Here is a 24,615-nt window from a genome sequence, read left to right on the forward strand (position 1 = left end):
GGCTTCGCGTCGCCACGGCAACCCTGGGCGCCCGCGCGCGTGGCTGGCAGCGGAAGTCCCGCCCGCTCCTCTCTCCCGCCGGTGGCAGGTGGGCGTGGGGAGAAGGGGGCCGCGGGTTGGCGGAGACGCACGTCAGTCAGCACCGCGCGGCGGCCCTCAGCGGTGGGGCGGCCCTCGGGGAGGGCGGCAGGTTCGGGTCCGCGCGGCGCGTGAACGTGCTTCCGCCTCCCCTCCGCCGCCTCAGGGGCGGTGGGTAGCCTGTGGGTCGCAGGGCCCCGGCCCTCGTGGGGGCGGCGGTGAGGCCCGGGCGGCCGCGGCCGGGGGTGGCCTCGGGGCGCCCGCCATGAGCCAGGCGGAGCGCAAGGGCGGCGCCGCCCTGGAAGTCAAGTTCGTGCCCGACGAGGCTGTCCTGAGGCACATCGCCGACGACGCAGGTACGGCCGGCCCGGCGCCGCGCCGCGGGCGGGGGTGCGGGGAGGGCGAGCAGCCTGGGCCAGCTGCTTGGCAGCACGGGGCCCGCCACCACCTCCGCTTTCTCATCCCTCTGCCTCTTCCGCCGTTTGCGCCTGTCCCGGCACGTGGAGGGTGCCGTTACCTGCGGCTGGAGGGGAGCCCTGGTACCTCCACAGCGCGGTGTAGCTCGCTTCCCTCCCCGCCGAGCTTCAGCGCGCCCTGAGAACCACCTCAACGGGACGGGAGGCGGCCGCCACGGGGGGCTGCGGCTGCAGTTCTGACCGCTTGTAAAGGCCGGAGTCTCAGTCTGCAAAATGGTCAAAACTTGCTTGCACGTGGCGTGGAGCACCCCGAGCCAACGCTGCCGTTGCTCGTGTTTTGAGCAAGGTCAGGCAGACAGTGTCCAGAGGTATCTCAGCTGAAATTCCTCTGTGAGCATACTGGTGGTGTGCAGGCTTGGTCTTTTAGACTTGCTCCATTTTTCTATGGAAGAGAGGGGATGCTAAATGTCACCTTCTTCACGTGGCATTTGGAACTGCTACTGTGCGTGTCCCTGCCATTTCTCCCAATCTGTGGAAGCAGGCGTATGTTGAAATGGGGATCACGTCCTCACAACTGACTTCAGTGTCTAGCTTTTGTGGTAAAGGTGACCCTAAAGCTGACCCTAATTGCTTTAGGGTCAGCTGACCCCCATGGCACAGACCATCTCTTCTTTTAACAGGAAATCTCTTCTTCTTTGTTTTTATATGTGCTTTGCACAACAGTGTCTTGGTCTGTTAAGGCGGCAGCTGCCTACTACTGCAATTGAAATCACAGAAAGTAAAAGCTTTTATAACAATTCTAGGTATTAAAGTACGAAAAGACAAAACTCCACTGACAGTCAACGTGAAGAGATTTGTGAAGAAGCTTGATACTCTCTCAGATGATGAAGCTCAAGAGTTCCTGGAAGAGAAGGACTATGTTGCTGCTCTAGGCATATGTGCTCAAGGTATTGGCTGGGAAAACTTAACACAGCTATTACTTCAGGAGGTACTTTTAGTGTTAACCTGTAAAATGCTTATGAAATTGTTCTTGAAGGCTCTTAGTTCTAGATATGCTTGTGGTAACGAGTAGAGGAGAAGATAATGATTTCTAGGATTTTTTTTAACGGTGCTTATAACACCTGCAGTGGTATTGCCCGTGGTATTGTATTGGTATTGTATTCCACCTCTCTAGGGTTGGAAATGTATCAGTGCTTTTAAAGTGGTTACAAGTAATATTTCTGTTTTCAGATTTGATGGAAAATGGCTCAAGTGTAGGTGGTAGTGAAGTTTACTCATTCCAAACTCCCAAACGCTCCAACAAAATGGCAGAGCTGGGTATGTTTTCCTCTTTCCTTGTTGTCCTGGCTAGTGGTCTTTTTGAGTACCCCTGTGAACATGATCCGACTCTTCTGTTCACTAAAAAGATATATTTGTACTATTACTGTGGCTTTTATCTGACTCTGAATCAGTCTTCCTCAGAAACAAAAGTTTTGCACTAGGGCAAAGCAAAGGCATGGTGGGGATAAGAGATACATATAATGAATAAATACATAAGAGAAAGTAGAAGTTTCTTAATGCTGGGAGAAGTATTTGTATGTACATGCCAAAGGATGGCAGGCATTTTATGTGTGTATCTTAGAAGGATGTATGAGAATAACTTGATGCATAACAAAGAGTTTAATAAAAAAAAAAAAAAAAAAAAAAAAAAGTAGTATTAGTTTTGGTGTGGAAGGGGATTTCTCCTACGTAAGTGTCTGTGTTTGCTAGGCTAACTGTGGGCTAAGAAGAAGTTTTGTACCTGATGTGTGAAACTTCTTTCCTCTCCATGCCCTACAGCCTCTGAATTAGCCCAGATGCCAGGACAGAGTGTTGCATCTGATCACTCTGAGTGCCCTGAGAAGACAACCAAAACCCCTCAAAGCAGCAGTAAGTTCTGTGATGCTTTGGGAAACTGAAGCTGAGTGAATAGGTGTTATGTTCATGTTTGTGTGATAAAGCAGATGCTCGAGCCCCAGATTCTGTCATGCTTGAGAATTCTGGGCAGTTTAAATTTGTAGGCTGAATTTGCATGGCATCTTGTTCACCTGGCTGTTGTGCCTTATGTTCTGTCCTGCTGGTACAGATGAAACAGTAACTTCTCTCTCATCTGTTGCTGTCACACTTAACAATTTCCTCTGTGTTCAACACAGATGCTTGCACTTGAGTTTTCAGCTGAACTGGTATGTTGAGTGCCAAATGGGTTGTGGGTGGGATTGCATGTGTGTTCACATGTAACTTCACAATTTATGATTTAGTTTTCAAGCACCTAATGCTGTAGGGAGAAGTAAAGGTGCAAGAAGTCAGTGTGGACCGAGATTGGCAAGAACACGTTACTTTGTACTCAGAAATGGAGTCTGATGTGCTTGGGTGGGAACATTTTTATCAACCTGATCCTGCTGAGGGCCTCCCAGAACTGACCAGAATTAAAAGCTGCCTTCTGTGAAAATAATATTGACTGACTTTGATATCTCATAATTTACCTGTGGGGAACTAAGAGCTTCCGCCATACCACTCAGGGAGCTGATACTCTGGTGCAGTGTACCTTTGAATAGTGGATGCCTATTTTTCTAATGAAGCATCTTGTGCTGCTGTTGAAAATATGCAGTATTCTGTTATGCTGTTTCTTGTCCTGCAGAGCATTCAAGTTCAAACAAAGTTCAGCAGAAGGTAAGTGATGATTTATTTTTTTAATTCACTTTAGTACTTGAACTAGCCAGTTACTATAGTTCTGGAAAGTAAGGATCTTGAAAAACCTCACCCACATTATTATAGGTTTGTCTCCGTCTCTGCTAATGCAAGTGAGAACCAGAACTACCATTAATCAAGACTATGGGATTTAGAGTCAGTGTGCAGATCACTGGGTTTAACAACTTAATTAGTATGGGTGGAGATTATTTCTGTGCATTACACAAATGAGGATATTAAACAATATCTTAATATGCAGTTAAACTCGTAGCTTTCCATTTCTCATTAAAGGAAGGAACAACCCTAATCATAAGGATAGCAGTGCTGTTAGAACAAGAATTCAAGAACTGTAACGCTCTTCAGTTTCTTAAATTATCATTGGTTTATTTAAAAAAAAAAAAAACACATTGTGATATCGGGGAGATATCTTGACAATTTATGTCTGCTTTTGTGATGCTACATATGCATACAGTCTACACCTGTCAGCTGTGGTTATAGAGAGAGTGCTGTGAAACAGCTGTTTTTCTAACACATCATAGCATTGTTCTAGAAATGTGTGCAGAGCTTTTCTTTTGTAAGGTTCCCAGATGGGAGATGCCCATAAGAGATGTTGTTTTGGGATGCCATATTCACTCCTTGATGATACCACATCCACTTTGACTGGATTATTGCAAACTTGATCTGGTGTCTTTGTCAGGCGTGTGCTTTGTACATGTCTTCCTTAGACATGCCACCACAACTTGGTGACCTTGGCCAGCTCAGATTCCATTTCCTGTACTCCTTTTTGGTTTAATATTCTGAGTGGGAGTTTTTATGGTGGGCTTCAAAATGACCCTGCATAGACATTGTGATGTGGAAGATGACTGCTCAGGGGAGCAGAAGCATTTCCAATTCATCCTTTCTTCAGTCTGACTCTTCTGAAGGGGACAAAGTTAGCATCTTGGCTGGAGATTTCAGTTTTCTATGTTCCACCTCAGGACGTTATTTGAAAGAATTAAGCCCTTTTTGCATCCTGATCCTACCTCTCTCTAACTGTGAATGGCAAGGTAAGAACTCTATGGACTTACTGCCTCTGCTCTCCCAGTTTCTTGTGGGCTGTAATAGCTTGGAAATGAAGCCTGATTCTATGCTTTGCTTAGCAAAGGGCTCTTTTGGGGAGGTATATGCAACTTCTTCTAATGCCCTTTTTTGTTGTTGTTACAGAGTAAAAAGAATGATTTTATGTCTACCACACCTTACAGACTCCGCAAAAGGCTAGCAGGTAAAGATAAACTTCTGCAGTCAGCAGCTATGGTCAGCAAAGCACTGTGTTCAGAGGAGAGTGCTTCACCTGCTTATGGTCTTCTGCCTGTAGCAGTGGACTGCTTGAAACAGCCTGATTCATCCTGTATAGTGTATAGAAACATCCCCAGGGAAGCCCATGCAGACCTTTTCCATACAGAAGTTTGCTTCGTAGGAATTGGGTGGAGGATTTAAAAGCACCTAGTTGCTGAGCTTCAGAGACATGATCAGAAGAGGAAAAGTTTTGAGTAATCTTACCTGTGCTGACACTTCAGTTTGGTATAATTGCTTGAACCAAGTCATAAAACTTTTTGTTGATGGCTGGGACATTTGTGGCAAATTATTTTTAATAACTGGCTGGCTATATGCGCTCAGAATGAGTGCAGAGGAGAGCTCAGTGTGTGACATTTCATGTTCATTTTCTTCTTGTGTTGAAAGACCATGACAGACAGATTCTGTTTTCTTCGATCAACATTGTTGAATCGAACACCTTGTTGAATCAACACCTTTCTTATAGGGTGTGAACCAGAAGATACCCAGCTTGCATGGTTGGCATTTGGGAAAACTGATACAGAGGCCCTAAGAAAAATGGGGAAGTACATTATCTACTTTTATTCAGTTTTTAGGGTAGAATTGTATTTCTTTGCAGAGCTTTACTAAACAATATCTGCATTGAAAACGGAATGAAATGTCTGTGTGTTTGTAGTCCTTGTAAGCATTGATGTTACTTTTCTATGAAAAACATTTAGGAATCATATGCTTGAAAAACACCTAGAGAATGTATGTGAGAGATAAATGGTGCAAAATATGTTCTGTGTAAGAATTAATTGGTAACTTTTAACCTTACATTTATTCTTCAGCTCCAGATGCTTACTTAGAAAGTGAAAGTGAATATTCTGCTTCCTGCTCAGAGGAGGAGGAGGATGAAGAAACCCAGAAGGAAGTCAGCACTGTTTTATCAAGTCTAAAGACACCAGCAAAAGCTAAGGTTGCATCTACACCTCCTTCCAGAAAAAAAGTAACCAAAAAAAAGGACAAGATGGTGAGTGTGCAGAAAATGTACCCCTGAGCCAGCAAGAGTGAAGGGATGTTTATTAACAATAGGCTGTCAGTGACTGCACCTAGGGAAGAACTGCTAGATTTATTTCAAATTAAACCAGCTGGGTTGGCTTTTGCTGCATTTCTGAGCGAATGATTTCCATCCCTGTTAGATGGGCATCATGTGAGCCTATGGGCTAATCCAGTCTGTATTCTCAGCAGCTACAGAATGAGATGTTCTAAGATGTCTGTGAAACAGGAGACTTAAGAAATGATGAAGAAATTGACTCCTGTAGCACCAAAAGTATCACACTTTACTTTCTGGCTTAGTGTTCAGCTTTGTCATCTTATTTCCCTCCAGCACCAGGGATCCCCCCCCCCAATATTATTGCTGTGTTCTGCTCCCTCTGAATAACTTCTCTCTTTTTATCTCTGGTAAAGAACCATTTGAATGCTTAGCTTTGGCAGAATGCTGCTGTAGAAACCACGTTTACAAATGTCTTCTGGATTTCTGTTCATCCTTGCTCTGTGTCTCACACTGACCATCTTCAGACGTGTTTGGGGGTACAAAGGGAGAGGAGTAACTTGTTAGCAGAGGTGTGGCTGATTCTTGCTGTACATTTTTAGAGCAACCTGGTGGAGGAATACTTTGAAGCACACAGTACTTCCAAAGTGCTCACTTCGGATCGAACACTGCAGAAGTTACGGAAGAGAAGATTGAATCAGGTACACTTCAGAGTGAATCGCACAACTCACAGAGCTTTTGATTTATTGGGTAAAGATCTCTCCCATCAAAATTGCCTGATGTTGCTATTTTCACTTTATCTCTGCTGCTGATGTTCTTGGTGGTAATACTGATTTATGCAGGGGTTAGGTAGCGTTTCAAGCATTGTGTCTCCCTTATGCCTTCCTGCTCTGAGCAGGGACAGTGACAGTGGGCTATTGCCCAGTTGTTGGGACCTGAGACAGCAGGGAAAATGCAGGGAGAAAGTTGAATGCTGCAGTTATGAGAACAGGTTAATATTTGATTTGGGGGGAGGAGAAGAGGGAAAAGCAGAGTTGTAGGGACCTACACTAAAAATTATCATCAAACAAATGTTTTGTCAATGAAATGCTATGGGGGTTTATAAGTGGTCTTGATTATGTGTAGAAGAGATGGAGAGAGCCCTTTTCATCTGTGCATTACTGGGTTGAACCCTGTACAGGATTGGGACAGCTTTAAATGTTGTCACCTACATTTTTTTCCATATGCCACTTCTACGGCCAGTTTGAAGTAAGCAATTGTATCTTAGAGAGACTCGTATGCACAGACAGGAACCAGGGAAGCATGTAAAACAGGCAAATTGCTCTTGTGTCTGTGCACCCATCTGGGTTTTAAAAGATGGCATATATGCAAATTGCCTGATGCCTAGTGTTGTCTAGAATTGCTACCCAGAGAAACATCTGGATTTTTAACAAGTTCTTTCATAACAGCTTTAGACCAAAATCAAGGCTTTCAGTATTAAATCTCTGCTGGCACCAAAGAAGGTGAAGGTTTAGCAATTCTGTCTCTCAGTGCTTTATGTTTGTCTGGTATACTGCAGCTGCCTTTTGTGCTCTTTCCAGAGTAGGTTGTCTTCTATTGCAGGGGAGTGAAAAGCAAAGCTATTAAAATTGAATAGAAAGGGAGGCCATTGTAGATCTGATGTCACATGTCATGCTACTGTGCTGTTTAAACACCAACATCCCAGCGCATCTTTAAAGCTGAATTAATCCTTAGATTCTTGATATTTTGAAATAACACTTTCTCTACAGTTATGGTTTTCTTCCTCTGCTGTATTTGTTTTGTATTTTGCTTTTCTATGATTATGTTTATGAGCATTCTGTTACAAACACAAACATGAATCATTGCTAACATGTTGATTGGGGTCCTTGCTCCTGTGAACTTAGTTATGGTGTTGGTATCTTCCTAGTACCATGCTTGATGCTGTTTTAAGTTCTAAGCATGTCTGTTATTTCCATAGTGGCGTTCCCATACTCAGCAGGAGGAGATAAAAATGGTGCAGTAGTGGCACAGATGTCAGTTCTAGTCTGGCTAGTTCTTGTCTGGCTGCCACTTCCCATACTAAGGTCATTTACTCTCTGCTTTGTTTCTCCAGTAGCAAAGCTATTTTTAGAGTCCTCAAAGGGGGTGTACATGGAGAAACATGAGTTGAGTGCACCATTGGTGAAAACCCTTCTAACCTCTAGCTAGAAAACATACATGTACTAGAGGGGCATTTGTAAGGACTCCAGGCATATGTCCTATTTTTCTCAGCTTTGTGTTACTGTCATCTTACCTCTTTCTCAATGCAGCAAACACTGCATGACCTTCTGGAAAAGTCTCCCCTTGCCTATGCTGCTGAAATTGAAGAGCTAAACCAGCAATATGAGTCCCTGTTTTCCAAGTGGATGTTGCAATTACAGTAAGTATCCAGTGAGAACCGCTGAAGAGACCTAGCAAATAGGCATTGCCATAAACTTCCCCTCATATCAACAACATCCTGGGGATGAGATAAGGATTTTTTTTTTTGCTTTGATTGCTCTAATTTAAAATCAGGTGACACTATTTTGCACAAAATTTTCTGAAGACCAAATAATATCTGACTAACTTCTTGAACTGAAGTGAATCACAGAATGGTTTGAGTTGGAAGGGACTTTAAAGATCTTCTGGTTCTAACCCCCCTGCCATGTACAGGGACACCTCCCGCTAGACCCGCTTGTTCAAGCCCCATCCAGCCTGGTCTCCCATGCTTTCAGGGATGGGAGATCCACAGCTTCTCTGTTTCAGTGCCTCCCCACCCTCATAGTAAAGTATTTCTTCCTAATGTCTAATTTAAATGTACCCTCTTTTAGTTTAAAACCATTACCCCTTGTACTATTGCTGTTCTCCCTGATGAAGAGTTGTCATGGTTTAACCCGGCCGGCAGCTAAACACCACACAGCCATTCGCTCACCCTCCTCCCTCCCTCTCTGGGATGGGGGAGAGAAACGGGAAAGTGAAGCCTGTGAGATGAGATAAAGACAGTTTATTAAGACAGGAAAATAATAACAATAATAATAATAATAACAACAACAATAATGATGATTATAGTACTACTACTAATAATGTATACAAACAAGTGATGCACAATGCAATTGCTCACCACCCGCTGACTGATGCCCAGCCTAACCCCGAGCAGTCTGGCCCTCCTCCCCAGGCTAGCCACCCCTATATATTGTTTAGCATGATGTCAGATGGTATGGAATTCCCCTCGGCTAGTTTGGTTCAGCTGTCCTGGGTCTGTCCCCTCCCAGCTCCTGCTGCACCCCCAGCTTGCTCGTTGGTAGGACAGAGCAAGAAGCTGAGACGTCCTTGGCTTGGTGTAAGCACTGCTCTACAACAATTAAAACATCGGGGTGTTATCAGCACTCTTATCATCCTAAGCCAAAACATAGCATTCTACCAGCTACTAGGAAGAAAATTAACTCTGTCCTAACTGAAATCAGGACAAGAGTCTCTTCTCCATCTTTCTTGTAGGTCCCCTTTACGTACTGGAAGGCCACTATAAGGTGTCCCCAGTGCATTCTTTTCTCTATGCTCTCTCCGTCTTCATAGACGGGAGAGGTGCTCCAGCCCTTTGATCATCTTCATGACCCTCCTGTGGACTCACTGCAACAGGTCCATGTCTTTCTTTTCTGGAGGCCCTAGAGCTGAACACAGCCCTCCAGGTTCAGTCTTATGATAGTAGAGGAGGAGAATCACCTCCCTCAACCTGCTGGCCATGCTTCTTCTGATGCAGATTTCATCATTTTGATGAAATGAAGTTACATTCTACCTCGCTAGTTTGTTCCTCTAAACCAAGATAGAGGGCATTTACAAATAAGGAACATGAAAGATGAGAAATGTGGCATTTCTGAACAGCTGATTATGCTTTCAACAGTATAGTTGGTACTGAGTAGCCCACTGTCAGTTTCTTCAGTATGTGGCTATCCTCAGTGGTGTAGCAGTAAACTGAGTTTCTATAGTACCTAATGGTCTAGGTAAGAAGAAACCTTAATGCTGTTGAAAAGGTTAGCATTAATTTTATCTGGGTTTGCATGTATCTTGGAGGAAAGGAGAAAAGAGTAAGCAAGAAATTAAATGAGGAAGTACAGAGAACTGTGAGACTCTGAAGTGCTTTAGAGAAGACAAGCCACCAACTCTGAAATGAAGCACTGAGGCGGGAGCAGATGCTCATGAGGAGAAAGCCCTTTGCAAGGGAGTGGATTATAAGAGAATTAGTGTTCCACGGGGAGTGACAGAGCATATGAAAAGCCTTGAAAGTTGAAGACTTGCTGGAGGAGGAGTTCTCTGTGACTCAGTGACCTGGAAAAATGCTTAGAGTTGTATGTGGCAGGGTAAAAGGAACAAATCCATACACAATATTGAAATCAGTGAGTTGTTCAACACCTTACCTTTGTCCAGTGCTTTTTGAGCAACCTGACACTTAGTTCTAGTGAATATGATGTTTTTCCTGCTCCTCAAAACCAAGTAAAGATTTGTGAATTCCTACCATGTTCTTTTTATGCTTTTTCTATGTAACAATCAGGATAAGGAAGGGATATGAGAATAAACAGATTTTGCAGTAAAATTGTGCCTGTGGATAATAGTAGAAAATCACCTTGCAAGCTTTTTTTTTTTTCCTTGTAGTGACTGACCCCTAGTAAACATTTAATATAATCATATGGTGAGGGAGTAAATGTGAATGTTTGTTAGTTGTCGTTAGTTTGAAGATGCAGTTCTAGTCTCATACTCTTGGACAGTACCATTTTCTTCCATAGATGTTTTGCTAAATCTGTGGTCCTCTAGTCTGCTAAAACACTCCTTTAACTAGGATGAACATGCTGCATTTTGGATATCTTGCAGATAACCTTATGTGTCAACTGTGAGCTGAAGGTAAGCCTGGAGTTGTCGAATTCCTTAAAAATATGAGAATTATAGAGGCAAGATTGCAATCATTCATTTTGCTTAATGACAATGTGAATGTATAAACCTAAAAATGGACTTTTACTTTTTTTTTTTTTTTTGATTCAGTCTATTTACTCACTTCCCTGCAGCTTGGGTTTCAACATTGTGCTTTATGGACTGGGCTCAAAGCATGATTTGTTAGAGAAGTTTCGCATCTCTATGCTCCAGGACACCGTTCACCTTGTAGTTAACGGATACTTCCCTAGCATCACTGTGAGATCTGTAAGTGTGAGAAAAAGCTCGTATGTTTAACTAATCATCCTGCATTACAGACACCTCTAAAATCTTTCAATGTAAAACATCAAGGAGAGCTGCTTGCAATAGACTTTATAGCAATAGACTCTTGAATGAAGAGCAGTTCCTCTTTTAAGATTTTAAAGAAATGAGCCCATGCATTTTTGAAGGAATTGCTGTGATTCTCATCAGTAATATATTAATCTGTCTGAAATGTTATTTTATGTCACTGTTTTGAAAAAAGAGTAGCAATTTTTGGCTTACATTGACTGGAGAATTTTACGGTAAAAATCAGAGTATCTCTATCATGACAGTAAAGGGCTAATTTTCAGATATTCTGCACCGGGTTCTTCAGTGCCAGAGCCCTTCAGAAGGGGCAGTGGTGACTCTGCTATTTTCTGTTTCAGATTCTCAATTCCATCACAGAGGAGGTACTGGACCATATAGGGACCTTTCGCAGCCCCCTTGACCAACTTGAATTCATCATTAAAAGGTTTAAAGAAGGTAAAATGACTGATTTTTGTACATAAAAACAGTAGAGTTTGCTTACTGTTAGGGGTGCCTTTCCATGCTCACAGTTTTCATATATGCTATTACAGTTCTAGTCTACTGTAGCTAGTGTTTTCTAGTCTTGAAGTTTATGCTACTTCTGAAAACGTGCACCAGAATCATGTGCACATGATCCCAATCTCTTATCTTTCTCAGTGTTTAACACACTAAGTTCTGTGGAAAAAGGAGGAGGAGGACGTGAGCATTCTGGCAAGTCAGAGGCTACTCAGCCCTTCAACAAGCTGAAATGCTTGTGTTTCTTGCATTTAGTATGATGCCTTTGCGCTTTACTCATATGGTGTTTCTGTAGCCACGCGTTTCCTGGTGGAAGACAGGATGGGTAAATTCCAGTTATATGCGGGAACATGGTTCTGAGTGGCTGCTTGAGGACCTGATACAAACCTTGCTGAGATGAACAGAACAAAGAGTTGGAATGACAGCTGCTGATGGATACCAAGTCCCATGAGCCCTTTGGAAAAATAATCCCCTGGGGGGTGTGTCTTTCCATAAATTTCATTATAGGCTGGATTAACGCTTAAATGTACATGGTTTAGTGCATTTGTCATGTAAGCTTAATATATGCATGTATGGATGTTAAGATGAAATAAAGGACAGCAGCGTCAAACAAGCAGGTTAAAATTGTTTCAAAAAGCCAAGTTAAATGGGTACTGCCACACTGAGTGCTTGATAATTCTTTGTTTTTAGGTTGTATTGCTTATGTCTACATGGAAAATTGCCATGTAATCTTAATTGTACAGGGATTTGGTGGTGTTTAAATGTTTTCTCCATCCCTATCTTAGTGTTTTTGGTGGGACTGAGCGAAAAAGACTGATTAATGGCAGTACCCTTTTGACGCTACATAAATCGGTTTCATGTAGTACACTATAGCTGATCTGACAGGGAGTCTGAGGAACTTCTGGTTTCCAGTGACAGCCAAGTATGTATTCATTTGCACAAAAACTAGCTACTCTTCCATAATTATTTCTGGACTCAGGAAACAGTTGTTCCTTAGGGATGACTACAGCAGCAACAAGCTAAGTTGGGAATCTACTGTTTGTATTATCCAAGCTCAGTCTTTGTAACTTTCTTTGAGGGCTCAGTGGGAAAGAATTCTAATGAATTCAGTAGGCTTTGTATCCAATCCTGAATAGAAGATGTGTTTTCATTGTTTGAGGAAGGGCTTAAGGATCCTAGTCATACAACTTAAAAGCAGCTGAACAAACTGTGCTTAGACTTCCCTCCTAACGCGTGTTTGAACAACCCTGAATCACTGAAAACTGAAAAAAAAAAAAAAAAAAAAAAATGAATCACTGAAAACCATAGGTGACTCCTGGAAGGGCATTGAGCAAGTAGAAAGTTTTTTAAGATTAAAAACTTTAGATATAGGAAGAATAGTAGCTGTGATGAGAACTGCAATACAGTGAATTGAGAGAAAGCCTCTCAGCTGCTCAGAAACACCAAGTGTGGGACAGCGATCAATGTAAGCTGTACAAGGGAAGTTATTTGATAATGGAGTGGTGAATGTGAAGTGTGGTGGAACATGTTTGTCCTAGGCTGCACTGGGAATGGGAAACCACTTTGTGTGCAGTTTCTTTGATTGGTTCTCTGCTTTTTTTTTTTTTTTTTTTTTGTGACCTTACAGATTCATCTTTGGAGCTCTATGTCCTTATTCATAACCTGGACAGCCAGATGTTGAGAGGAGAAAGAAGCCAGCAGATCCTTGCACAGCTGTCCTCTCTGCCTAGTGTTTACCTCATTGCCTCTATTGATCACATCAATGCTCCTCTCAGTGAGTCCCCTTGGGCCTGATGTAGCAAAAAGAGAAGAATCTGCATTCTACTTAGGGGCTGCTGAGTGTGTTTCATATGCTCATGTATTACTCTTGATGTGCAAAATTGACCTGGTGATGTATGTATGATTGTAGCAGCTAGAAGCCCTGATTGGGACTGTGGCCTTGTTGAAGCAAAGCTGTATAAAAAAAAAAAACTACCAGTCTATATATGTATGTGTATAAGAAAAAGACTCCAGGCTTCTGGCACCCTTTGACTTAGGGACTTACTGAAATGGAGATTGACTATTATGGCTGTCACTGCATCTAAACAATTTTATCAGCCAGAAATTCTTTGCACAATGCTGATTCTGGAATGATTTACAGCATATCCATGAAGCTGGTATAAAAAGGGAATGTATGCAAATGTTCTGTTGCAGAGAATTGTCTTGCCTGAACTGTGACTATCTGGGTGCATGTACTACAAATTTCATAAGCATGCATTATTTTCTCAAATATTGTAGTAGATCTCAGTATGTTTTAATATTGCTTATTTAATGCCTGAGAAATGCTAAACCTACTAATTCTGTCTGCTTTTTCTTTCCTCTCTGTCTAGTGTGGGATCAAGCAAAGCAAAGCCTTTACAATTGGCTTTGGTATGAGACAACCACGTTTAGTCCTTACATGGAAGAAACGTCTTATGAAAATTCACTGTTAGTACAGCAATCGGGATCTTTGGCTTTGAGTTCCCTAATGCATGTCCTGCGCAGTCTCACACTGAATGCCAGGTAAGGCACTGTTACACTTCACAACAGCACCTACTGAGGATCCAGTCTGTAGTAGGTTACTCTGGTTTTCTGTGTTAACTGTTACATACATGTATACACCTAGCAGGAGGCAACCCGGTTTTCTGACAGCGCATTTCAAGATTAAAATGATGGGACCTGGTTTCCATGTGATCGTTTACTTTAAATGAACAGTTTGGATAGCAAGCTTTATCCAGTGACTAGATGCATGCACCAAGTCCTGGTCATGAGGGAAATAAAATATTTGCTTTTTTTTTTTTTTTTTTTTTTCCTGTTTTCTTCCCCATCTCCTTTCATTTAGGGGGATATTCAGACTGCTTGCCCAGTACCAGCTGGAGAACAAGGACAACCCATCTTACCCAGGTACATATGGACCATTTCCTCATTTGTTTGGAGTGGAGTGGTGGTGTTGCAAGCTCAGTCACAGTGGCACTGGCTTTGGATATGCAGGTTACATTATCAGCAACAGAAGAGCTGTAACTGTTGGTTCTGTGAGTCTTAGTGGCATAGACTATCTTTCTAGTGGTGCTGAATCTTACTCTAAGAGAAAATCAATAGAGTGGCTGGATCCTAAGGATCTCCTTTTACTGTTGTCTACTTTCAAGTTTAGACATTTGAGACAATTCAGGGAAGACTGGAGTTAAAAAAAAAAAAAAAATCAAGGAAAAAAATGAATTTGCACAATACTAACACCTATTAAACTAGGGGAAAAGAGGATATTTCGGTTCCTATGCTGCTCCTGGATGGCCTCTAATGTGTACCTGCTTTCTAGGATATATGTGGAATATGCTGTCACTGTCTCTAACAGATGCTGCAGAGGATATGAGCAGTATGTTAATTGTTCAGAAAGACAGAAGTAAGATAGTAGGGTTGGAAACTGAAAGGTGCACTATGCTGAAAAGTGCATTTAAGGTACTGTTAAAATTCTGTTAGGCAGACAGGGTGACTGGAATGTTAAATCAAATTTTTCTGTTGATTACTGAAATATTAGCTTTGTTGTGTACTTAAAGTGATGATGGTGCTGTAGCCATTGTGGTGTAAGCCAAAGCAATGTTTGTAGGTGGAGATAACATGTATCGTTAGACCTGGAAACATGGGACAAACTTACCACTTCAGTTTCTCATTCTTGCCCTTTTCTATCTCCAGGCCTCTCTTTCCAAGACTTCTACCAGCAGTGTCGGGAGGCTTTCCTTGTAAACAGTGACCTGACACTCAGGGCCCAGTTGACAGAATTCAGGGACCACAAGCTCATCCGGACCAAACGGGTGAGCTGGGGGAAGAACATAATTCTGGGAATTCAGCTATCTTAAACAAAACACTGCTTGCTTCCTTGGAAGTATTCCTAAGACACAAGTCTGCAGGTCACAGTGAGGCTGTATTGTTTGAAGTACCTGTGGACTAGCAAAGGCTAAAATTGTGTAATTGCAGCTCTTTCCATGTCTCCATTCTGTGAACACCCTTCATGTAGATAGGGGGCTGTAAAAATGTGTTGTGCTTTGGTTACTCTGCAACCTACAGGTCTTTGTGGAACTCAACTTCCTGAAGACTTTGAGAAGTGATGGATTCTGGAGGCTGCCAGTTTGCTTCACAGTTACCTATATTTGCATGTTTGAAGAGTAGAGGCTAGCCCTAGTAATGAGGCAGTATAGCAGTGCTAGATGTGGGAGCAAATGTTGAGGAGCTATGTAGTGACAGAACAGCACAGCCCACCAGAAGCTTTGAGTTTTCTCGATGTTTGTACATTTCCAGTGTTGCTCTAGGGAAATATTCCTGGTTTTAGAAATGTAGTTGTGAATGCTGGCCAGCTCTCACCCCAGCTGCAAGTACATGTCAGCATAGCAGTGCTATCTAGTGTCTTACATTGCACTGTGCACTGGTGCTAACAGAATGTGTGTTGCATGTCTGTTCTCAGGGAGCTGATGGTGTGGAGTACTTATTAATTCCTGTAGATGACAGTACCTTGACCGACTTCTTAGAGAAAGAGGATGAAGATGTATAACGTCTGTCTGTTCCCAAAACATCTACGGCAATTGCTCTCAAGGGCTGCTGGAGAGGGGCCTATACTCAGATCTCTTTCCAACCCCAAAACTGCTGGACTACTTACTGAAATGTAATAATTGTAATGAACAGTGCTTCTTGTTCAGCTACTTCAGGTAGTTTGGAATGATGACTTCTGTAAGCAAGGTATTTCTTGCTCTGAAGTTAGATTTGTCTGCTTTGTCTCTTAGCTCAGATGATACCTTTGTGTCTGTGCAGGCAACCATACAGTTAGGAAAACTAACTCTGTGCCTTCTGCTCATTACCTCACTAGACATGAGGGTTTGGTTGGAGGAGTTCACATGGGAAGTGCAAACCACCAGATGGTCAGAGCTTCAGTTTGTATTTGTGATGCAATTTTTCTCAACTGAGTGCTTTCTGGTACTCCTTTACCAATTAGACAAGACTGGCTTCCAGTGTATAAAGAAGTAAAGATTTATAATGCTAAGAGACCTGCCTTGACTGCACAAGGAAGAGAATATGAGCAGGACAGGGTTACTGTGGGTAACTTATTAAATTCTGGCAATAGAACTGAAGGACTTTCCCAAGCTAGAATTCTTTTATAAGTGGATTTAGGTGATCAAAACTGCGATGGACTCAAGCCGTTGCCTCTTGGTGAGGTTGAGAAAATCCAGCTTCTTTCATCTGCTTTCCAACTTGTAATCCAGGAATGTGAAGAGGCTGTGAAGCTGGTTTATTTTTAAAAAGCTTGATTGTATATATGTATTTTTTACATCAGGAGTGTCCATTGATCCTGGAGGAGGCCTTAAATGCCACTTACAAGCTCTCCATTTTAGTAGCCCTTAGAGGTTGGGAGAATGCTGAAGTTTTGCAGCTTTTCTTCATTGTATTTCTCAGGTATGTGGGAGTAAGCCCTATAGTTTCTTCAACTGTAGTCTGCCAGCCAGACTTCAGGGACTCATTATGTCTAATACTTGGTAGCTGTGTTACAGCTCAATGTTGTAATAGTACATATCAACCAAATAAAGTACTTTATTAATTTTCATTAGCTTGTCTCGTCTTCCACAAATGTTTTTATGTTATAGGAAGATAGAGATTTTTCTGGCAGTTATGCGAAAGCCTGGTTTTCATTATCATGTCAAATATCTGTGCAGATCCTCATGCAGCATGCAGAAGACCTCAAACTAATTAGCAAAAGTATTTTATGGTCTTTTAAGGTATCAAAATTACAACAGTTTGCCTGCTTTTTAATGCCAGTATATAGCATTAGAAAAGAACCAAAGCATCACATGGAATAATACTGTTACCTGTGTTCCAGGTGTTACCTGGTATACCCCTCACTGACAGAAGCCACAGGACAGAGGTTTACATTCTGAGTTTGGTTTGTATAGGAAAACACAGGATATCTACTATCCTACTGTCAATTAGATTCTTCAGTGTAGGAACTATTTAACTTTGCTGGAGAGTCTGATGGGGGAAAACTGGTACATGCTAGCAGTACTCTCCACATTCCTTCAACAGAACATTTTCCAACTAACATCCTCTTTTGGTATTATGTGCACCTGTGTTTTACAGGCTGCAATTCCAAACTTAGCAAAACACATCAGATCCTGCCTGCCGCTGCTTAGGCTACCATCAGAACCACTAAAACTGCGATCAAGGCATTGTGTCTTACCCAAGCTCTGTAAGTTAGCTTCAGAGTTCATGAACAAGTGCTCTGATTTATTAGTTAACGGTTTTGGTGGATTATCATGCAAGTGATGCCCATACAAGTCAAAAACAAGTGCAGGAAATACCACCACATATCTTATAAGAGGTTACCTTTGAATCAATTCTTGGCTGATACTGTGATTCTAGCATGAAAGCTAAAGAAAATTACTGTGAATTAATTCCCGTGTTTTTCTTGTTCAAGTATTTCAGCCTGATTTCAGATTGTCTGGATGACTATTCCACCTATGCATTGATTTTCTCCCTCTTGCATTCAGTGCATATACTAAGGATACTGGCTCTTCGGTATAGATCTGGTGGCATTTTTGTCTTCTGCAGCAATTCTGGACTATTGTATTTGGAGGGATCAGTTGTACAGTTCCCTGCTTTATTTGGGGAAGAAGGAATTTCTTTCCACTTCGACTCTCAGCTTACTCAAAGGTCTTCATGGTATTGATAAAAATGACTGCTTTTTTTTATATACCTTAGAAGACTGAACAAGTAACATATTCTTTAGGTGAAGTAGGCTGGCTATTTCATGTTTTGAAGTTGTTTCATTGAGCAAGAACACAAAATAAGATCTAACAGAGGGGGCTTAAAATGCTTTAATGGTGCTGTTACGTTGTATTAAAATACATAATGTGGCAGAAAGCCTCTGATCACAACATCACATCAGTGTTCTGACGCCACTGTCTAGGACCACTGGGAAAGTCTGAATAACAGAGCAGCTTCTTGACATTTCTCTTGGGCGCTTCTAGTAGTGCTCTACTAAGGAAGAGCATAGTCCTCAGTTACCTTCTTAGCTGAAAGAGGGAGATGTCTAAGTTACGGGGAAATATTTCCCAGATTTCTTCCATGATTTTAGTCTTCATGTGGTCTTCAAAGCCCTATGGTTGTACAGGACTCCAATGCATAGAGTTGCTGTGTACAGCACAGTAAAGACGTTGCCAAATAAGCCAATTTTATTTTTTCAACTTAAAAAGATATAGTTTGTAAAGAGATCTTTACAAACTTGGGATGGCAGTATTTTCAGTTTAAATATTCTGCTAGTATGCACATAATCCAGAGTTGGTAAGATACTCAAATGGTAGATTTTTCTTTTTAAAAAATACAAATTCCCCAGACGTTACTGATGGTGGAAATACTACTTGTTCACTTTTAGTAATCCTGTAATTAAGAGCCATATGTATAGAAGCTGTTTTTATAAAAAAGTAACAGGTACATTAAATTAATTACAACATTAATAAGGGAGTTAATAGCTTATTAAAAAACTTCTAAAGTTTTTTTTTTAATTGAGGGTTCCTCTGTTAAAGAGCTTTAAAGCTGCATTAATGGTAGATTTTGCAATTGAATGCTAGTACCAAATACCTGAATTCTGCTCTGTGTCTGCATATGAGCTGTCTTAAAACTGTTAATGCAAACCAGTGATCCATACCCTTTCATTAACTATTATCAAGAGTTTTACTAGCTAAAATGCCAGTGACTTGTACTGACATAACCACAGTAGGATGAAACTGCTCTGTAAGCTTGAAAAGTCAAGTTTTCATATTCTACCCAAACCAACCCTTGAATGGTGTGGTTATCAAATGTATTTAATAAGAGTATGTAGTAACAGTGACTTTATTCAAGTGCAACCCACTAACTGAGTAAATCATATTTGAGTAGCTGGAAACAAGCATTCATTAGGTATCTGACGTAACAATATATATCTCAGACTTTGGGGGAACATAAAATACAATCCTATACTGAATCAATTCAGAGCATCTTCATTAAGCTTACATTTGGATAGGTCTGTGCAAGATAGTATGAAATTCTTGATTGTGTTCTCTCACCCCTTTTTTTGTTCTTTTCCTTTTATGCCACCTGGAGGGGATCTCTGTCCTTCTCAGACACAATGACGTTGATTTTGTTCTGTAGGTGAGTAGTTAGCACGTCACCCAGCTCTGACAAAAAGCCTCTCTCAGTGTTACTGTGCTCACACAGAATAACACTTATTCCGTTGGCAACTGCATCCAGAATATCATGGTGGGACATCTCTCCTGCCATTTTGAGAAAGAAATGCCATGGTAGATTACACACTGTTTAGGAAGCCGTTTCTTTGCAATGTATGCAGAATCTTAATTAGAAACTGGGAAGATGCAACAGGGGAAGTAGCCCATAAGGAGAGATGCAATGCCATCTGCTCAGTGTAAAAACATGACACACTCCTACTCTAGCATCCCCTGAAGAACTTTCAGCTGGTGTCCCCAGTGTACAATTGAGCAAAACCACAGAAATTCCATGCTAATTTTGAATAATAGTAGAAGATTTTGCCACTTAGGGCAGGAAATAAGTGTGCAGAGTGGTTTGGAAGTGGACTGTCTAGATGTCATACATCCACTCAACAGTGTTGCTATTGATGGAGGATAGCAACTGAGGAAGGCTTGTCAAGGCAGCCCTTGCATTGTGGAGCAAGCTGTAGGAACTACCTGTCACGCTATCAGAAAAAAGATAATGGACTAAGTATCCCTTTGGTCAGATATGCTATTATGGTCATTAAGTGGAAGATTCTGTAGTCTGTTACATTCTATCTTCCTTCAGAGAATTCTGTAGGGAACTGAGGAAATATGTTGTATCTTGCCAAAGGAAAAAAACACTGAAGGTTGCGATACACTTTTCTATCAAACACTGATTTTGAAATCATGCGTGGTTAATGGTTACTTGAAATGACCATCAGTGTGCCATACAGCCATCTGATCTATGTTACCTCTACTTCAGTGTTACTCTGTCATTCCGGTAACTGATCATTTCTCAGTTGTAACAGGCAATTTTTTTCTGGCCAAACCTTTCAACAGTCAACTCTTTCTTCTTTTTTTGTAGTGCCTATTTTTATAAAGATAATGAAACAACATAATCTCTTACCTGTGAGGTAGAGGTCAGCTTCCGTTCCCTTCAGGACACTGCTCCCAGAACCAGCACAGAGAGCAGCTTTCTTCACTGGCGAACCTGCAGGATACAAGGTGCCACAATTAAACTTCTTTCTCTCTGTTCAGCCTTTGCATCAGTATTGCTATTAACTGTTTCACAATAACTACTACCTTGATTTTAGGGCCAATGTAAATTTGTTGGAGGAAGAGATGTGTTTGTCAGTTTGAAAGAGTCATAGGCCCATAGCATCTCTGATAGTAAGCAAAATCCTCTATGTACCAAGAAGATGCATAGAAATTTTTCTACAAGGGATTGTGAGAGCGGAAAACTCCAGCATAAAGACTTGTTGCTGGCTACTGCAGCTTAGCTCTTTCTAGTTAAGTGTTGTTGGTTGGGTTTCTGAACTCTCTAATTCTCTGCTACTTTTTCCAGGACTCTACAGTTCCACTGTGTTTGTTTTCCAAACTAATGATGCCACTAAGGCAGCATCTTCTCTCTGAGTTATAACTGGTTCCTAATTCTTAGCTTTCAGAAGGCCAATCTCATTGCAAACTGAGAGCTCCTCCACATCATCAAAAAATTTGCCTGTTTGCTATGACTGCTGATTCCAAGCTATTACATATCGCAGAATCACAGAATCATCTAGGTTAGAAGAGACCTTCAAGATCACCTAGTCTGACCTAACACTAACAAGTCCTCCACTAAACAATATCACTAAGATTAGTCAAGTGATGTAATCAGGTTAAAAAAAAAAAAAAAAAAAAAAAAAGTTCTCAGATGTATAAACTCCTATTCACATCTAAAATGGAATCACAGATATGTGGTAGTGACAAGGAATTTAATTGTGCATATCTAGTATGTTCAGTACAAGAGGTGGGGAGGGCAAAGAATTTTCAAATTCTATTAAGGTTTTACAGTATGTTGCCATGCAATTACTGTTGATGTGACTGGAATCAAACACTACAATCCCACACCACAATGACGGGTTTCAAAATAGGTTTGTTTTGGTTTTAGTGCAATTGATAGTATAGGAAGCTTGTAACAAGACTTTTGTCTCATACAATGCAAAGAGTTTTCAACAAATTTGCTCTCACAAATTCTATTAGCTATGCTTCTTGGATAGGTAACTGGGATAAGAGGATACATGTTCCATTTAGTAGTGACCACCCTTTGAGCTAGGATAGTTTGCCTTCTCTGTCACCACTTCTTCTTCATCGAAGCATGGATGGTTATATGTTCAGAAGGATACCAGAAAGCACTTACTATTTTAAGGTGCTTTTAAATTTAACATTCAGTCACAAAAGGGATCATACAGTGAGGTACTACACACTTGCATCTGATATCTTGGAGAGAGAAATATTAGTCATTATAGAAATTATGAAAAAGTATGTCTCGTACTCAACTTGTGGTATCCCTCCTTCACACGGACAAGCAGCATAATACAGAATCGCCAGTCAGAAATAAATATGATGCTCTTGTTCCATGATTGTATCACAGAAAATCTAAAACACTGACTCTTGCCTTTAACAGTGCTTCATACTACTTGAAAATAAACCTATCCAAGGCAGAAATATTTTACACTCCCTCACATACACTCACAGTACTTGTATTCCTGCATTACTAGTTCAAAGGGGCAGTCCTACTGGCAGGTTTGTTTACCTAGTGTCTTGCCTGTTCCCAGGGCTAGGCGGACATGGGGTAATTTTAGGTGACTTTTGATACGCTCGATAATGTCTGACAAGGAGGCTGGTTTACTCAGTGTGCATAGACGTCCCATTCCAGTATGTGGAAGAAGAGGCTGAGGGGAAAAGAAATTCAAATTACTGCGAGAAAGCTGACTCCAGAAGTTTACACTGTTTTCCCTAATGTACAAAAATGAGTATATTGGGTGTTAAGGATGAATACCTCTGTACTTTATGAACAAACATGTATGTGATGTTCTTAAATGTAACATAATAACTAGACTAGCTCTCGGAACTGATTTTAGAATTAGTTCAGACCACGCAGCTATTTTCATTGTTTGTGAAAGTGTCCATGGCTTCAAATCCCTAGAGGCTAGTATTTCAGAGCACTGACAGGTAGCACAGGAAACCTGTAATGCCAGTGAATGCTGGACTTAAGTTTTTAGGATGGTCAGCTCACACAAATAGTACATTCACTGGAAGTAATATGTGATTTTCATACCTTTTGTAGTATGAGAATCTCAGTCTTGTGATCAAGAAGGCTCTTCTGGGACAATAATGCCACCACCTCTAGCAGCGCTTTCTGAGAGCAGTTCAGACTGACTCGTGTTTGCTCCTTACCTTCAACCCTGAAGAAAGATGTGCTTGGTGTTTACTAAGAGACTAGATAAAATTTCAGCATCATATTAGTAGAAAATAAAGCTGTTCTATCACAGAGGATATTCTATCAGAGAGAAAGAGAAAAAATAGACACCAGACATGGTAATAGTCTAGTGTACTCTACTTTCTTGGAGTAAACAGATACAGGAATTTAACTCAGCTGTCCTCATTAAACTTCTTGTAAACACTCTTCTTTACCACTTCTAATTCATGTGATGCTACATGCAATTAGTTATCACGTAGTATAACATGGATTGATCAGAAGGGGATGATTATCCTGTAAGTTTCTCAATCTATTGCTGAAAAAATAGCAGCAATACACAGAGGAATGAAGTGGTTACAACAGTAAAATACAGTTCAAGCAACAGAAAAAACGCAACATTAGAGAGTGAAGCAGATACCTGACAGGGAAAGTAGTGAGACAGAAGATCTCCTGGATGTCTTTGGTTTTGGAGAGCACTGTCTCTAGATGTTCAGCGGTGTCTGCACAGAATTCTATTCGGTGAGTGCCTTCAGTTGGATAGCTTGGAGAGGTTGATGGGTGCAGTGGGATGGAATTACAGGCACCTGAGAAAACAGCGCCAGACTGCAGCTTTAGAGAGTTGGATGATGTAGCAGATACTGAGTTAGCATATATCCAAAAGAGATGCAACTTTTAGAAAATTTTGCACTTGAATCCATTTTCCCTGACCAAAAATTAGGACTCTTTTCCTGTTGTCTCCATTAAGCACAGTCTATTTTAAGTGCAAAGAAGTTGATGGATATATATTATTTTTCATTTTTAATGCTGTTCAAATTCTATCCTAAGAATTTTACAAAACAAAAAAAATAGTTTCTGGTTTGTAAAGCAGGCTGGATAAGACACAGTTATTTTCATGTATTAGCCACAACATAAAATAAAAATCTAAAAATTTCTGATACTTCTAAGGCCTGTAGAAACAATGATATCTTGTACTTTAGAAATTAAAGGCAATGATTGAAAGTCAGCTGTCTACACTCTTCAACCAAGATAGACAATAAATATGCTGCACCAGTTCTGGCTATATCCAATAGCAAAATCACGCATCTGGAAATTTCATCCAGTGTTTGTATCTCGTATTCCTCACCAAGATGAATCTCCCTAAGAGATGGTATGGGTACTTTGAAGTACTATAATAACAATTTTTAAAAGTACTCAAATCATATTTGCAAGAACCAGAGGAAAGGAGAATGAGAAGATCCCTACATGGAATAATTTGATGAACATGATGAATACTGATGAGTAATTTGAACCAATATTTTGTTCTTAACAGAATCTCACCAAGTCCCTTTGTTAGCCAGTTATTGATGCCATGAGGTATGGCATCATATGCTGTGTGTGGGGAGTAAATCCCAATTCTGTGCTCCAGAGCTCGGACCACCAGCCGTTCCTTCCAGGTCTTCCACGTTACTCGCTTGAGCGGTGTGAAGATAGGGGGGTGGTAAGAAAGAATAAGGTCTGCTTTCTTCTGCACTGCCTCCTCCATTACTTCCTCGGTGAGGTCGTTAGTGAGGAACAGGGTCTTCACAGTGTGCGGCGGGCTTGGTTCCACGAGCAACCCCACATTGTCCCAGCTTTCAGCCAGGGAGAGAGAAGCAAAGTTGTTCAGAGCAGAAACGAGTTCCCCGAGATTCATAAGGGAGCGCGAAGGCAAGCGGCCCGCAACACGGATGCAAGACAGAGGTCGGCTCACCAGCTGCAACATGCGGGTACCTGCAGAGGGGGGAGATAGCGGGGGTAAGCGCGGGCACTTACCAG

The 24,615-nt window shown here is 41.3% G+C and overlaps 2 protein-coding genes across 5 annotated transcripts; one reads left to right on the top strand and one right to left on the bottom strand.

Annotated features, from left to right (window-relative positions):
* The first annotated feature begins 145 nt into the window (after positions 1–145).
* ORC2 (origin recognition complex subunit 2) lies at positions 146–16,928 on the top strand. 4 transcript variants are annotated; one of them, XR_014317762.1, is made up of 17 exons: positions 146–434; positions 1,298–1,441; positions 1,725–1,811; positions 2,313–2,402; positions 3,151–3,182; positions 4,404–4,461; positions 5,342–5,523; positions 6,147–6,245; positions 7,854–7,963; positions 10,617–10,749; positions 11,169–11,265; positions 12,953–13,099; positions 13,695–13,866; positions 14,186–14,247; positions 15,031–15,149; positions 15,797–15,994; positions 16,661–16,795. XR_014317762.1 is itself a non-coding variant. In XM_082763349.1 (16 exons), exons 1-16 carry the CDS (start codon positions 344–346, stop codon positions 16,919–16,921), a joined length of 1,884 nt encoding a protein of 627 aa, XP_082619475.1. In that variant the 5' UTR covers positions 146–343; the 3' UTR covers positions 16,922–16,928. The 4 variants fall into 4 exon arrangements, 2 of the variants coding, with proteins under 2 accessions (XP_082619475.1, XP_082619476.1); XR_014317763.1 differs by having other exon boundaries at positions 15,797–16,068; positions 16,661–16,761; XM_082763349.1 differs by lacking the exon at positions 15,797–15,994 and having other exon boundaries at positions 16,661–16,928.
* Positions 16,929–18,269: 1,341 nt separating this feature from the next.
* On the bottom strand, positions 18,270–24,594 carry NIF3L1 (NGG1 interacting factor 3 like 1). The gene is made up of 7 exons (XM_082763356.1): positions 24,139–24,594; positions 23,240–23,405; positions 22,681–22,807; positions 22,156–22,294; positions 20,491–20,574; positions 19,422–19,628; positions 18,270–18,392 (listed from the first exon to the last, which is right to left on the bottom strand). The coding sequence occupies exons 1-6, from the start codon at positions 24,560–24,562 to the stop codon at positions 19,444–19,446; spliced, it is 1,125 nt and encodes a 374-aa protein (XP_082619482.1). The 5' UTR covers positions 24,563–24,594; the 3' UTR covers positions 18,270–18,392; positions 19,422–19,443.
* Positions 24,595–24,615: the final 21 nt, after the last annotated feature.

The sequence above is a fragment of the Aythya marila genome (assembly GCF_965140915.1).
Source record: "Aythya marila genome assembly, chromosome: 6".
Taxonomy (NCBI): Eukaryota; Metazoa; Chordata; class Aves; order Anseriformes; family Anatidae; genus Aythya; species Aythya marila.